Consider the following 15,016-nt stretch of genomic DNA (forward strand, 5'->3'; position numbering starts at 1 on the left):
AGAGGGTTGTAGACTTGGTCAGCTCCATCACGGACACAACCCTCCCTGCCATCAAGGACATCTTTAAGAGGCGGTGCCTCAAGAAGGCAGTATCCATCATTAAGAACCCTCACCACCCGGGACATGTCCTCTTCACGTTACTACCATCAGGGAGGAGGTACAGGAGCCTGAAGAACCACACTCCACATTTCAGGATCAGCTTCTTCCCCTCTGCCATCAGATTTCTGAACAGTCCATGAATACTACCTTGTTATTCCTTTTTTGCACTATTTATTTATTTTTGTAACTTATAGTGATTTTTATGTCTTTGTGTCTTGCACTGTACTGCTGCCACAAAACAACAATTTTCACAACATATGTCAGTGATAATAAACCTGATTCTGAAATAATTTGATATTTAAATAATTATGTGGCATTTATCATTTGTAATTTCTGGCCTGTTGCTTTTTTTGCTTTATCAAAAAGATTTATTTTGTTCTGGAAGTAAAATTGCGTTACAGTTATTACTGGAAGGAAATAAATAAAGCATGGTTGCAGGATTGAGGCATTTAATTGTATACTCAGTTTGATCTGACTACTTCTAAGTCAGGAGTGCTGGAGCCACCAACCATGTCTTATCAGATAGTGCTAGTCATGGCTCTATGATTTTCATGGAGCGTTAAATCCACTTGGCACACTAGGCTTGCATAGAATGAAGGCATCAAAGCTGTCTGGATACCAGATGTTTACCTGCATGATTCACTGACTGTTCACATACAAACTGTTTGCTGAGTGGGTGGAGAACTGGGGAGCTTATGCCAGAAATTCCTTAACATAGGGGACAAATGTCTGCAGGCTTGGCTGCTGGTGGTTGGTCAAAGGAGTGGGAAGCACAATAGTCACCAAGTCACCATTGTTATTGTCCTTCCAAACAGTTAGCTCCAGCAGTCTGTGATCAAATTGTCTTTTGGTGGAATTATACTGCAGGAATAGAAAGAAAATGTAAATAATGATTTCTTTTAAACTCAGTTATCAAACAGATAAATGTCTCTTTAAAGTTATGAGGCTAATAAAGAAACACGATACAGGAGATGCAGATTTTTATTTTACATGCAGGGAAGATAGAGAACAATCATGAAGTAAAAATCAATATTTAATTTGAGAATGTTTGGTGTTGTGGTTCTGTTGAACTTCATTGCTTTTGATGGAACAGTGTGCTTTACCTCTGCCTGGTGAAGGGCTCCAGTGACAAACTTCTGACTCTCCAGCTAGTTGTCAGCAGTGCTGTGTTCAATCTAATCGCATTCTACTCTTGGGTAGATTCTACTTTTTTAAATTTTTGGTGGTCAGCTCAAATATCAGAACTGCTAAGTAAAAATGTGTGTGTTCACTAAATGACCTAAAATTCACTTCCTCTCATCAATCGAACTAAAATTTTAGGTGTGTGAACCCTGTGACTGATTCATTGAACTGACTATATTCTGAAATTGTCCATTGTGCACTCTTACACAATAAAGGATTTTATAGCTCATCTCTAGTGAATGCTTATGTGGAGGTCATCTTGGGTATAAAATTAAATCTAACCCAAGCTTGAGTACTTTCTATGCCCAACCTGAAATGACCATTGTTGTGAATGTGGGAACCCTAGACAAGTTGTTTGAGAATGAAACATCAAATATTGATCAAGAACTGCACACATATAGATGATACTAAGCAAATAACCCTGATCTGGGAAAATGTACTGAGCTTGTTTGGTGCAGCCCAGCCTAACTCAACCTGACCTGAACCCGAACTGGTCTGAACCTGGCAGATTTAGTTGGATTCTGTTGGGCTTGGGTCTGGAGGACAGGTTCTACACTCGTTCTTTGTGCTTAATTTATGTTCAACATTGCCAGGACAGCTTTGGCTGATGTCTCTGCATTCTTTGCTTTAGGTTACATCAGTAGCAAATCACACAATATTCTAATAGCAATTGTTCTGGATAAAGCAATTTCATCCCAGATTTTCTGTAAGTTTCAGAACCCAGCATTTCTTACCTACATGTTACCATGAAACATGGTGAAATTAGCCACTGAAATCTGATTCCAGTGCCCAAGTTACAGAAGGTGAAAGAGCAGAGTTTCTATTTGTGCTGCCTATTCAGTAATTCTTGTTGACAAGTGCTTGTGATTGCCAGATTAGGATAAATTCCAGCCCCATTTTGCTGATCTCTCTTTTCCCCCTTGGCTTTGTCACTAAGTAACTAATTTTCAGGTTCTGAGCAATAATTCCACTTGTTAGCTGTTACTGCCTTTGGAACCATACTGTTGTGGGTAAAAGGGCTGAGAGAAAGGAGAGAAAGGAGATCGCAATATGAATTTGAAATGCATTTTTGGGCAAGTGCAGTTTGATTCTTAAAGGGAATATACAGAATAAAATTGACATTGACTTTAGTACATGTACAAATTCTCAAAAGTATTCTCCTTCTTTACCTCCTTTTGTATTGGTTCAATACTTGGAGTTATGTTACAATAATGGAAGTTGTTTGTAATACCCACTCATTCTTCAAGCACTTTAGTGGATGATTTTAGAAATTTCAGTGCTTGATAACAAAGTCTTCTGTTCATAAGGAAAAATGTGAAACTAAATTCTACAACCAACTTTATGGCTTACTTCCAGAATGACTGGACATAAAAGGCAATGAATTTACAAGTTTCATTTTGTGAATGCATAATCGGATTAATATGCTAGGGCACAGTAAATTAACTGAGTTTTGAGCAACACAAACTCAATAATTAGCTAAAACTGTTGACACAATATCGGTCTTGCAATTAAGGATGTTGAGTGATGTTCTACTGCTAAATAAGGTTTTCTCTTAAAAGATACAGCAACAAGTTGTATCTATATAACACCTTTAACCAACATCTTAAGACAGTTCACAAGATTGATATCAATCAAACTACTTAAAGTGCTTTGATGCAAGGAAGGCAGTGAGGTTTAGAAAGCAAGCCCCTGATCTTGGGCTCTTAGTAGCTAATTTTGGGATTGATCAAGAGGCCTGAATTAAATGAGCACAGAAGATTTAAAGACACAAGGAGGAGGAGCAAGGCCATGGTATTTGAAAACAAGGATGTGCGTTCTACAATGCAGGTGTTTCTTAACCTGGAGCCAGTGTTGGTTAGCAAGAACAAAGTGATGAGTATGATATAGTACCAGGTTAGGACATGGCTGTAAGAGTTTTGTATGACCAGGAGTGAGTTGCAATAGTCAGGGTTAGTGATAACAAAACAACAGTGGAACATTTGAGCCACAGATGAGCTGAGCCATTGTTGATCAATCGTGAAGTTGAATAACCAGGATCTCAAGGTTCCAAACAGTTTCATTTAGTTGCCAGAGAGAAGGATGGAGGAAATGGCCATGGAACAGAGTTTGTGATGGCTTCCTAAGACAGAGACTATAGTCTTTCCAGTACTTGGGGGAAATTTATCTCTATAATGCATCTCTACTACTGTGCCAGGTAAGCAAAGTGACAATTTAGAGCCAGAGGAATGGTCAGGATTGCTGATGCTGGAATATATAGCAGCATGTTATGGAAATGGAAACCCTGTGTTTTCAGATGATGATCCTGAAGGAGTAGTAGGAAGATGAGAAATAGGCAGAAGCAAAGTTTAGACCCTTGGTTGAAAACAGAAGTAACAGGCTAGATGCAGGAAGCAAAGCAGTTGCAGCTGATGCTCTAGCCATGACTGGATAGGTAAGAGTAGAATTAGACCTGTAAGGTACCATACGCCTGGACAACTTTAGAGAGGATTTTATATGGTGAACTGTATCAGAGTCCTTGGATGGGTTGAGAAGGACAAGATGAGGTAATTACTACTTTCATAGATTACTTCTATTGCAATCATATAGAATGTTGTTAGCAAGTTTAGTTTTGACCATAGCTACTGTGACGGGGCCAAAAATCTTCCTGGAGGAATTCAAACAAGGTGCTTTGTGATGGTTGATACGAACAAGGGGTTTGAATACGTTCAATGACGATTGAGAGAAAGGAAGGATGGAAATATGGGACACTGGGTTCTATTGAGGAAAGACTTGATGACAGCAGTTTTGAAGAGGAGATGGACTCCACCTCCACAGAAATGAGAGAGACGACCACTACTAAAAGCATTTAACAAAGAGGCCAAGAATGTGGTCAGCATTTTGGTAGGAATAGTTTAAGGTTTCCAGGACAAATGAGCTTGGAGAGGGCATGAAAGTATAAAGCATAGACACTGAAGTAAGATGCAAGTCTGAGACTAGAACTTGGACTGAGCTGTCAACATTTGGCCTGCTGGGCTATGAAAAGGGAGGAAACAGCAAATGCAGGTGAGAGGATAGCCTCAGACCTGGGAACAATGAAGTCCATGAACTCTTCATGTATGTTGGAGTTGAGGACAGGAAATGATGGGGGAAAAGTTTAACAAGTTTTGCAGTTGAGAGAAAACCTTTGCAATGTAGGATGATCCTGGAACAGACAAGGAGCCCATTTTGTTTACTTATTTGAAGAGAAAAACTGATGACAAATATACAATGTGAAGAAACAACAGGAGTTAAAACACGTGATGTTTAATGTGATAAGTCCATTTTTCTACACAATTTGTCCATTTTTCTCTTCCAACAGATGGGAATAGAAAACTGGACATTGCAGATGAGGAAGTAAAGGGTTAAAAACTGTGACTGACTGTAACTACACATATAGCTGATGGAAAAATACCTCGCATGCAAGCTGCTGACTCATGGACAGGTGTTAATTACTGTGTCCGGAACCTTGGTTGCAGAACAATTATACTAGACAATAAGGGTGGTCGGTGCAATAAACAGTGAGTGGGAAGCTTGTCCTAAACAATGAGGGTGATGCCTGTCTTTGAATCTCTTGATTATAACTCAATTATGTTGGACAATAGGTGCAATGTCTGTCTCTGGACCTCTGAGGCCTGACCGAAACTCGTGGAGCCAAATTCATTAAGTATGCATGACAATACCTGTATAAATTTCTGTCTGCTCCTTTGGACTGTGGAGACCTCTGATAAAGACTCTACATGAGAGTTTGAGGAGAATTCTCCCGCAGTATACTGCTAATAAAAGCGTTTTAACAGAATTAATCTGTGGTACTGTGTTACTTTGCAGCAGACAGGAGTGGGAACTTAAAATCGGGACAACACAGAGCATGCACATAGTGAAAATAAGCATTATTTACTCCATAATCTCATGAAGCCTTTTCAGTTTTCCTGTGTTCACTAACCACAAATCCTGAAGTTCCTTTATCATCAATGTAGATGGAAGAAGATACCTTCTTGAAAAATAGACAATTTTTCTCTTTTCTGATTTAGAGAAATCTTGTCTGTGTATATTGTATGTACCATTTTCTTTTCATTTGCAGGAGCTTTTTGAAGCGGAGGAAGGTAATGAACAAACATTTAAATCTCACAGTTTGTATCCAATTGCAGCAAAGCTGTTCTCAAATTTTAGTTGGCTATGAATCATATTGTATTCATGCACACATTTCAGTTCCACTCAAACTTAGCATTTGCAATGCTACCTATCAGTAGTTCACTTTGCTCCTGTCAGTGCTTTAAGGGTTCATAGCATTTGATGAACTGGATTTAGTAAATTCAGCACCATTTTGGGTAACTTCACTTGTATGTTTCTCATGTTAGCTAATCATACATCCTTTCTTTATTGTACTTCATCTTATAGCCTGTTTTATTGTAACCTATCATGCATCACTAATCAGCACCTTGCCAATATATATAAAAAAATAAGTTTTTTTTTAATGGATAACTTTGCACTTTTCTGTTTTAGAATGAGCATCTGTAACTGGGAAATGGGAGATGAAAAGGAATTTCTTTACTCAGAAGATAGTGAAGCTTTGGAATTCTCTACCTACCTGGAGGTTTATTTGTTGAAAACTGTATATTCTAGACGGAACTGGGAAAACTTTCAGAAACCAAGGTAGTCAAAGGATATGGGTTTAGTACAGGGAACTAGTGCTGAGGTAAAAGATCAGCTATGATCTTATTGAATGGTGGAGCATGCATGAACGGCCTACTCTTGCTGCTTGTATGTTATGTTCTCCCATTATCTTTTTTAGAAGGGAATGAAAGTGTCTGATAGTTCATAATGATGGAATGTCATATTTTAGTGGAATATTAAAGAAAGTATTCAGTAACTCCATACATTTTTCTGTAAAGATTTATAAAAAGAAAAGTCACTTTGCTAGTGATTTAAACTGTATAGGTGACACTGGTCTATAGCATTTTGTCCATTTGCTCTGAGTCTGAGTAATAAATATTGATGGACTAAAAGGTGTCATATTGTTTTTGGATATTTAATTGTGTAAATCACCAGCAGAGCTACATCCTGAGCTCTCATTCACCAATGGGGGAAAAAATTATTGTATTTCATAAAAGAAATAGTCATTCTGTTGTACAGTAATATGGTACAAGTTAATTTGATTTGCTTGGCACTATATTTGAGATGGCAATCTTAATGTTAACAGCAGTGGGATGGCAGGAGTACGTTGACTTATTCGCTGAGATCCAATAGATGGAACAGTGCACTGATCTAGTTTAAAATTGCCATTCAAGTCTTTTGCTACACTTCTATACGCTGACTTCACAAATCCAGTTCTATTTTTGGAGAATATCCATTGACCAGGCCCAGAGTTCAGGAAAAGAGGTTAAATAATGTTCCTTTGGGTGTCTCTTTTTTTTGCTTTTCAGAGGAAGTAGGTAGAATTTGGCTTTCCATCTTGGTGTCTCCAGTGGAAGAAAGTTTGTTGGAATGTTTCTTATTCCCCTTGCTCTTGCATACAAATATTATAATTGCAGTGAAGATGCATTGGTTTTTCTTTCTTTTTAACTGTCTCATACATTTGAACTAATTTTACTGCTTCTGTGCTCCAGAACTTTCCTTCAGCATTGTCCTTGACACTCATTTGAAAACGTCTGGCATCATTCCACTTTAGCCTGGAGTTGAACTCCATCAGTAACTGTGAGTCAGAGACTCAGTAATGCAAATTTAATTATCACAAGAGATGTTGATATATTGGCAGAACATTATGTTTTATATGTTGAAGGATGGACTAGCTGTCTGCCAGTGTTGTACGTGTCCCTTTTATAATGGCGATTTATGTGGTTAGGTATCATGGTTAGTTCTCACGTGGCTCTCTGGTTCTAATGGTCCTTTTGAAAGCTTCTATTCCACAAAAATGTTTAAAGGTTTGACCTCCAATGTCTCAGTTCATTTACAGACTTTATTGCTGATTTGATTATTTTAAACATTGAGTGTTCACTTTCAATAACAACATAAGTAGTACCTTTGTAGCACCTTCCAAAATAAGTAATAGGACAGAATAGAACTGTTTGGTCTACTGCATTAAAATGAACAGCAGACTGAGACATTGACTAATAGCTGGCAGTTTTGAAGAGAACTACAGGCTGTCAGCCATTCGCAGCTCAGCATGTCTTGGACTTCTGTGCATCCTACTCTCCACTGATGTGCTGAGGAGAGGGGCCAGAATGCACTTTGTTATTTAATTGTTTGTTAGTATTTTGTGTGTTTTAATTGTTATTTATATTTTGCAATTTTTAATGTTACTCTAAAAATATTTGAATAGTTTTTAAATGTCCCTAATTAGCCAAAAAGCCTTTAATAGGCCTACTCTATTGTGGGAGTAGGCTGTTTGGATATGCAACCTCATGCCTAACTGCTGGATGATGCCTGCTTCACCTTGTTAGATGTCTCTCTGATATGAAATTCAGGGAGCAATGCCAACCACTATACATGGCTTTTTTTTTTCAATCTGTTGATCACTCCACACAAATTCACTAGCCCATGTTTGCTTCTTGATGGTGTGCAAGCCATGATACTAATCAACTCATCTACAACAGAGCCAACCTGAAACAAGCTTGCTTCATTGTCTTCACTATTTTTTCCCCTCCACAAAGTTGCATCACATCTTCAACAAAGTTGCTGCGGAAGCAGAACTTTTCTTCAGAACTAATGGGAAACTGTTCAATTCACTAAATTCTAGAACCAACTTCATCTGTACCTCAGCAGACAACCTGCAGTGTGTATTTGATGGTTATCTTTGAGCAACCATCAAATGCACACTGGGCTTCAAGCCATTATCAACTTATTCACTGAAGCGTACGAGGAGATGAGCTTTGCATCTCAATGTCCACAAGACAGATTTTCTACCAGATTGTCCAATGTACCACACTACTCTCTGACAATATCTCAGTAGCCATGACTCAATGTAGGCAAATATATGATAGAATTCACCATTGCCTCAGCAGAGCCTGACAATAAACTCGACTCTGACTCTGACTCTGACTTGACTTTGGTTAATTGAAGAAAAGGCTATTTGACAAACAAGACCTCAGACCTGGCATAAAATTCACAGTCTACCAGGCAGCAGTGTTTCCTGCCCTAAGCTGAGACCAGGACAAACTTAGTGGACACCTGAAGGCACAGGAAAATACAACCAATGCTTTCTTTGCAAAACCTTCTAGATCTACCACAAGCATAAGCAAACCAATGTCGGTAATGTCTACTGGCCCAATGTTCTCAATACTGAGGGTTTAATTACACTCAGTTGGCTCCACTGGGCAGGCCACATTGTTCACATACCTGACACCAGAGTCCTGAAATAAGCACTTTCTGGGTGGATAGAGGAAAATATTGAGGGATGTTCTTAAAGCTCCTTTGAAGAACTGCAACATTCTCAACTGACTCTTGGGAATCCCTGGCCCATGACCTGTCAAAATCAAGGAGTATTAGGGATGATATTGAGAACCAAGAGGCCATGCATTGGGAGCACGTAAGATCACTGCGTAAATAGCCGAAGGAGTGTACCACCTTACAAATTACCCAGCCACCTGCCTCATCAGCCACCTCTTGTTCCATCTATGAAAGAGTCTGCAGTTCCCACTTTGGCTCATCAGTCACTTCAGAACCCACAAAGTTGGAATGGAACCAAGTCATCCTTAATCTTGTGGGATTGCCCAAGAAGAAAGGGCTTTGTCTTCCCGAATACCTCTCAGATGTGAAGGGCCAGTTCAATGTTTTGTATGAAGAAAAATTGGGAACAAGCGAGTATCGAGTGCCGCATGTCCAGGCAGGACGTCTTGACGTAAGGTCTTGACCTGAAATTTCAACCATCCCTTTGCCTCCACAGATGCTGTTTGACCTGCTGAGTTACTCCAGCAGTTTTTTTTTTTGCTCCAGATTCCAGCATGATGCTTGGTATCCATTGGCTGAAGCCTGATTACTGCTCACAGAATGCTCTGCCCTGTGGCACAGTCACGACAGTGTTACTTGGAGTTCATTTGGGCCCCTACAACCACAAAAAGAAAAAAACTTCTGTGGGATGAGGGCAATGAGTGGGCTAGAGCAAGCGCAATCCAGTCCATTTTTACTTAAAGGGCAAGGAAATGTATTTTCTACCCCAGCTGCTCCTGCTAGATTTTTGTTTCTTTTCTAAGCACTTTATTTTTAGGCTATCTAATTGATTGGTTTATTGATTTTTTTTTGGTATGTTAAGGTTTTATTTTATCAGCACATAGTGAACCAGATTTGTTTTGGAAAATTAAAACTGGTTTCTAGATTTCCATTTTCTAATGGCTTTGGATGTATTTAATACAGAAAGGACACTGACAACCAGAGGTGTAGGAGCTGCTCCAGCTTGTGGTACAACTCCAGCCGTGAATATAACAAAAAATGCTGAATACATTCAGCAGGTCAGGCAAAAGCTGAGTTAAATATCCTTTCCAATGGTAAACATTATCAGAATTACCTGACCTAGAACAGTGGTCAGTGTGGTTTCTCTTTCCACAGATGCTGTTTGAACTGCTGAAGTTTTGCAGCATTTTATTTCAGATTTCCAGCATCTATTATTTTGCTGTTCGATAACTCCAGCCAGTACTGATGTGCTTTAAATCAGTCAGACTCTACTCATCCCAAGGCAAGAATTCTAAATAGCTGTGACCCAGTAACAATTAAAGTGCATGGGTGATCTGTACTTGAAGAGGTGTTCAATATGTTGTCAAAGTATATAGTAATCAAAACTAGAGATGGTAATAATGACATACTGCCTGAGTTTTCTGATTATTTATAGTATGTCTGGAGGGAGGGGGTTGTGGGGAAGAAAGGTAGCTTATCAGGTCAGTGAACTGATGAAAGGTCATCATTCGGACACATTAACTGTTGCCCTCTCTGCAGATGTACTTCCATGTACTTACAGCATTTTCTCTTATTATTTCCGATTTCTAGCATACACAGGAGTTTGCTTATGGGTTAAGATTCTAACAAATGTTTTGATCTGTTTTTCTTTGCAGCTGTTTGATAGGGTGAGAGAAGACTTCCAGAAAAAGATTATTCCTATTGGCAGTGAGCTGATGCAGCCTAACCTGGCCATCAGCTCAGAAGACACCGAATGTCTGCTCTCCTGCATTAATGTAATCTTCCACTGTGCAGCCACCATACGATTTGACGAGCCTTTGAAGTATGTCGCTTGAATATCTTTGCAGTCAAATTGTAGTGGCTTAAAAGTTGCATATTATAAATAGCTGCTTTTGCTGTTTACCAATAATTGGTATAGATAATTAGCTTTGCATAAGTTTTTTCAGTTGTTGCTGTTTATAGCCCAGGCGATAACTGAGTTTAATTTGTTGCCCTGTCACTGTTGTATTTTTCCTCTAACTCTTGTGTAGGATATCTGTCAATGTAATCTTTCCAGTGTCTACTTTTGAGATAATCTCATCTAATGGTCTCATAAAAATAAAGTACAGTTAATGCTGGTAAAGAACCATCCAAACATTGATTTGCTTCACGATATGATGACTTAGCTATAACAGAGCAAGTCAGAAGTTATTAATTGGAAGATATCATTGTGCACAATATTGATACTTCGGACATTGTAAAGTTTATAAGAACAATTCTGCAGTTGAATAAATTGTGGAAGTTAGTGTATCTTCTAATTGAAAACAGCACTTCTACATTTGTAAAGAGGAAAAACTTGGTTATTAGCATAATTTATTGTTACAAAATATCTTATGTCCCTAGTTAGAGTAATTTGATTAAAATAATTACTTATCAGAATCTTGAATTTGAATCTGAAGCAGGCTTTTCCATATTTCAATCATGCATTAAGAAAAGCACCAACCCCTTCTGGCCAAGTACCTCAAACTTCTCAAAATAATGCATAAGAAGTGCAACAGAACTTGTATTTTCACATTGTTTTAGGGTAACAAGAACTGTTTCTTTTCATTCAAGTCTTATCAGGCCATGGACTTCCTACAGAAGGAATTATTAGCTCCAAGGTTTCCACTAATACTGCTCTTCACCCAACTGTTAAGAAAGCAGTATTGTGGTGACAGTTCACACTCCAGCATTTCAAGGTTAGGCCATTGGTTCTTCATAGCAACACAACTGAAATCGCATTTGAAATAGGATGGAGGATGGTTCAGCAATGCCATGCAGCCTGTTATGTCAATGTGCCTGAAGTATCCCCAGTGTATTCCATCTTGCTAAATTGAGAATAGATCAGCCCATTCAGGGCTCTATCACATGGAACGTAGAACGATACAGCACAGAAACGGCCTTTTGGCCCATGATGTCTCTGCTGAGCACGATGCCAAATTAAACTAATCCCTTCTGCCTGCACATGATCCAAATCCCTCCATTCCCTGCATATTCATATGCCTATCTAAATGCCTCTTGAACACCACTATCGTATCTGCTTCAACTACCACCCCTCCCCTTAGCCTCCGCTCCAGAGAAAACAACCTCAAGTTTGTCCAATCTCACCATCTTCCAAGCTGTCTCTGTTTTGGCAAATCCATTTAGTTCTTTTTATAATTGTATTCTTCTAAATTAAGGATAATGTTGCATGTTATGAGTCCTATTTACTGGCAAGAATATAAAATCTTATGTTTTGAACTGGGTTGTGCAATAATTTCCCTTGTTTGGAGAGCAATAATTCCAGTCCATGATCCTACTTTCCTTTCTTCTCATCTTGCACAGACATGCCTTGCAGTTGAACGTGGTGGCCACACAGCAGCTCTTGGTACTGGCCCGACAGATGCAGAAGCTTGATGCCTTCATCCACATCTCCACTGCTTATGCAAACTGCAACCGGAACCATGTTGAGGAGGTCATCTACCCTCCAGCCGTAGAGCCAAAGAAACTCATTGACTCTTTAGAGTAAGTCTTTTGTAGTTTTTTTTATTAATCCACTTTTCATGTTTGTTGTCATATCAGCTGTGAATCAAAATTGACAGCTGCAGAGAAAGGAGAGGGCTGGAGAGGACAAAGGGGAAGGTCTTCGATATGTTGTACCCCAGGAGTAATTAAATGACAGAAGTGCTGGTGGTGCTGGCTAAAAGATGGTAAAGCCCAGTGAATGACAGGGGAAGTATATCTGGGAAAGATGTCAATGGGAAGAGATGAACCTGGACTTACTAGAAGGAGAAAGAGAAAAATAACCTAGGTTAATTGGGGGCTCCATCAGTGATAGGGAGTGCTATCTGTAGTTGGGATGAGGTTAGTAGTCAGAATGTAATAGTGGTTGGGGGGGTGTAGTTGGCAGTCAGTGGGATGAGGTTGATAGTCAGAAAATGTAATTAGTGGTGGGCGAGTAGATTTGGCAGTCAGTGGGATTTTCTTACTTAGAAAGTGTAACTGGTAGTTGGAGGAGTGTGATCATGGTTGGGATAGTTGGAGGGTGTAATGGGTGGTCTGAGAAGTGTGATCAGCAGTTAGTGGGATGAAGTTTGTAGTCAGGTATAATCATTATATTGATGTGGTTACTTTGGAGGTTGTGGGCTGGTGTAATGCATAGGAGGTATAATCATGGGTCAGGTTGGCAGATCAGGATGTGGAGATCTGGTTCAGCAGATCTTTAGTGGGAGGGGAGTTTGGACAAGGATCATAAGCTTGGGGTACAAATGAGAGCTCACCAGAATTAGGAATCTAAAGTAGAACCAGTTAACTACCCACCTTAATGTGGCCTACATGTTTCCCAATGCTGGTCAGCATTCTGTTCATGCACGTCCCCTAAATATCAAATTGATTCTGTGAAAACCTGCTCGTGCATGATTAACCCACGGGCAATATAGGTGACACATGCCTGAATGAAAATTATGGAGGTTGCACATAGGATCGACTTGCATGGCATTGGATGCCACTGCCCATTCCCTGTACCTTCCATGCCAGATCAGACAAAAGAGGATCCAGAATGAAAGTTGAGGACTCCGTGCTCTGAGCACCTGGTTTTCAATTACTGTGTAAGCCGTGAATGTGGCGTAACATGCAGTTTCTAGGCTTTAGAGTTTCTTGCCCTATATCATATATTAGCACATATGATTTATATGATAGAGAATTTTGTGTTAGGGTTTTGAGAAGTATATTCAAGACACTTGAAATAGAAAATGCTGTAATATAAAATTTTCAAAATCTACAACATTTTGCTCTTGTTTCAAAGTACCAAGTACATAATTCTGGCATGTGTTGTGCATGCTTAAAATTGTTACCTTTTGACTTGGTGGTTTGGACACTTCCAGGCACAAACAATTTGAATATCAAATTCGTTTCCCCTTCAGTTTCATGTGAAAGATCAGGTTTGTTGATATTAAATTTCCCATGTTTTCATTTTTGCACAGAAATTGTATTGATGTATACTAAGGGATTGTCTACATTGTTCCTACTTTCAAAATTGTAGAAACCGGTGTAACAGTTGCCACTCTTCATCTGTCCAAGTGACTGTTCTAGAGACATCATCAAGCCATACCTTAAGTTTTTCCAAAAGCCTTTGAGTAAAACTTTAACAAGGATCCTAAGACATAAAATATAATTAAGTCAAATCATGTTATTGTGAAATAGAATTTTTCATATGTGAGTGACACCTCAAGTATTAATGGTTTTGTTTGTGTGACTAATGAACAGAATAATCAGCATAGCCCAGTAACTCCTTAAGATACATTGCTCTGAAGTAAAGAGAAGACGTGGTCTGCAGTTTAGTCCACATCTACACCATTGGAAAATGCCTACCCAGATTACACCCCTGCTTTCTGTTCCTAGAAAACGAATTCCACCTTAACCCATGCAGGAATTTTTGGGTTCTTTTAGCACAAAAGCAGTGCTACTTCTGTGATTTACATGAAATCAGCTATATGTTATTAAATCTAATTCACAGATAAATTTGGCAGGTAATTCCTTGGTTCATGAACTCTGATGCCACAAAAATTATTGATACCATCCTATGAGTTGGTGAAGATCATGTTTGTTTTCATAAACTTTAGATGGCTGCATTTCTGGAAAACATTTGACAGTACTGGTCATACTTGTTGGCAGACATGATTTTTACTTGAAATGTCTATTAGGATCAAATCCTACTTTGTCATTTAACTTTGGGAGCTGGCTGGAGCAGCGGGTTAAAGTGAGGCTTTTTGTTTTGCTTTTGAATACTAATATGTTTCCTGGTCTCTTGCGCTTTGGATCCTTCTCAGTTGCTGAGGTCTATTTTAGCCTTTTTTTGTTTAAGTGCTTCTTCTTTTGGTTTTTACTATGTTCTTTACTTCTTTAGTTCTTTGGTGTTCTTCATGGCAACAAGCACTCTTGCGCCTGATATTGTATCACAATGAATTTTTTTGAACTGCTCTCAGTGCTGTTCTGTAGTTTTAGATGTCTGAAGATTTGCCCAATCCACATGGACAGTCTCTGCCTAAATGCATGAAATTTAGCATTCCCAAATTAGAATCTAAGGAACTATTTCAGGTTTCTCCACTTTGAACTCTGCATTGAAACTGAAACTGATCGTATACTGATCACTATTAGATTAAGACTCAGACATTATTAGACTATTAACTAGTCTTGATCATTACTTGATATTAAACCTAATATTGTCTGCTTCCTAATTGTTTCTCAGACATACAGGCCCATTTTCAGCAACAACTTAAAGTCTGCACCAGCATTTCCATTCATTTGCTGAATTACCGTAAGGGACCTGTTTTCCCCC

General features: G+C 38.9%; 1 protein-coding gene across 4 annotated transcripts in view; it reads left to right on the forward strand.

Annotated features, from left to right (window-relative positions):
• The window catches only part of si:dkey-97m3.1 (fatty acyl-CoA reductase 1), a 128,408-nt gene that overhangs the window by 72,244 nt on the left and 41,148 nt on the right, over positions 1–15,016 (forward strand). For all 4 annotated transcript variants that reach the window (XM_052030574.1, XM_052030576.1, XM_052030577.1 and 1 more), the window contains 2 exons: positions 10,338–10,504; positions 12,025–12,204. In XM_052030574.1, the coding sequence (XP_051886534.1) occupies positions 10,338–10,504; positions 12,025–12,204 (347 nt within the window). The remainder of the gene's footprint in view (positions 1–10,337; positions 10,505–12,024; positions 12,205–15,016) is intronic.

This window comes from Pristis pectinata, chromosome 15, assembly GCF_009764475.1.
Source record: "Pristis pectinata isolate sPriPec2 chromosome 15, sPriPec2.1.pri, whole genome shotgun sequence".
NCBI classification, from domain to species: domain Eukaryota; kingdom Metazoa; phylum Chordata; class Chondrichthyes; order Rhinopristiformes; family Pristidae; genus Pristis; species Pristis pectinata.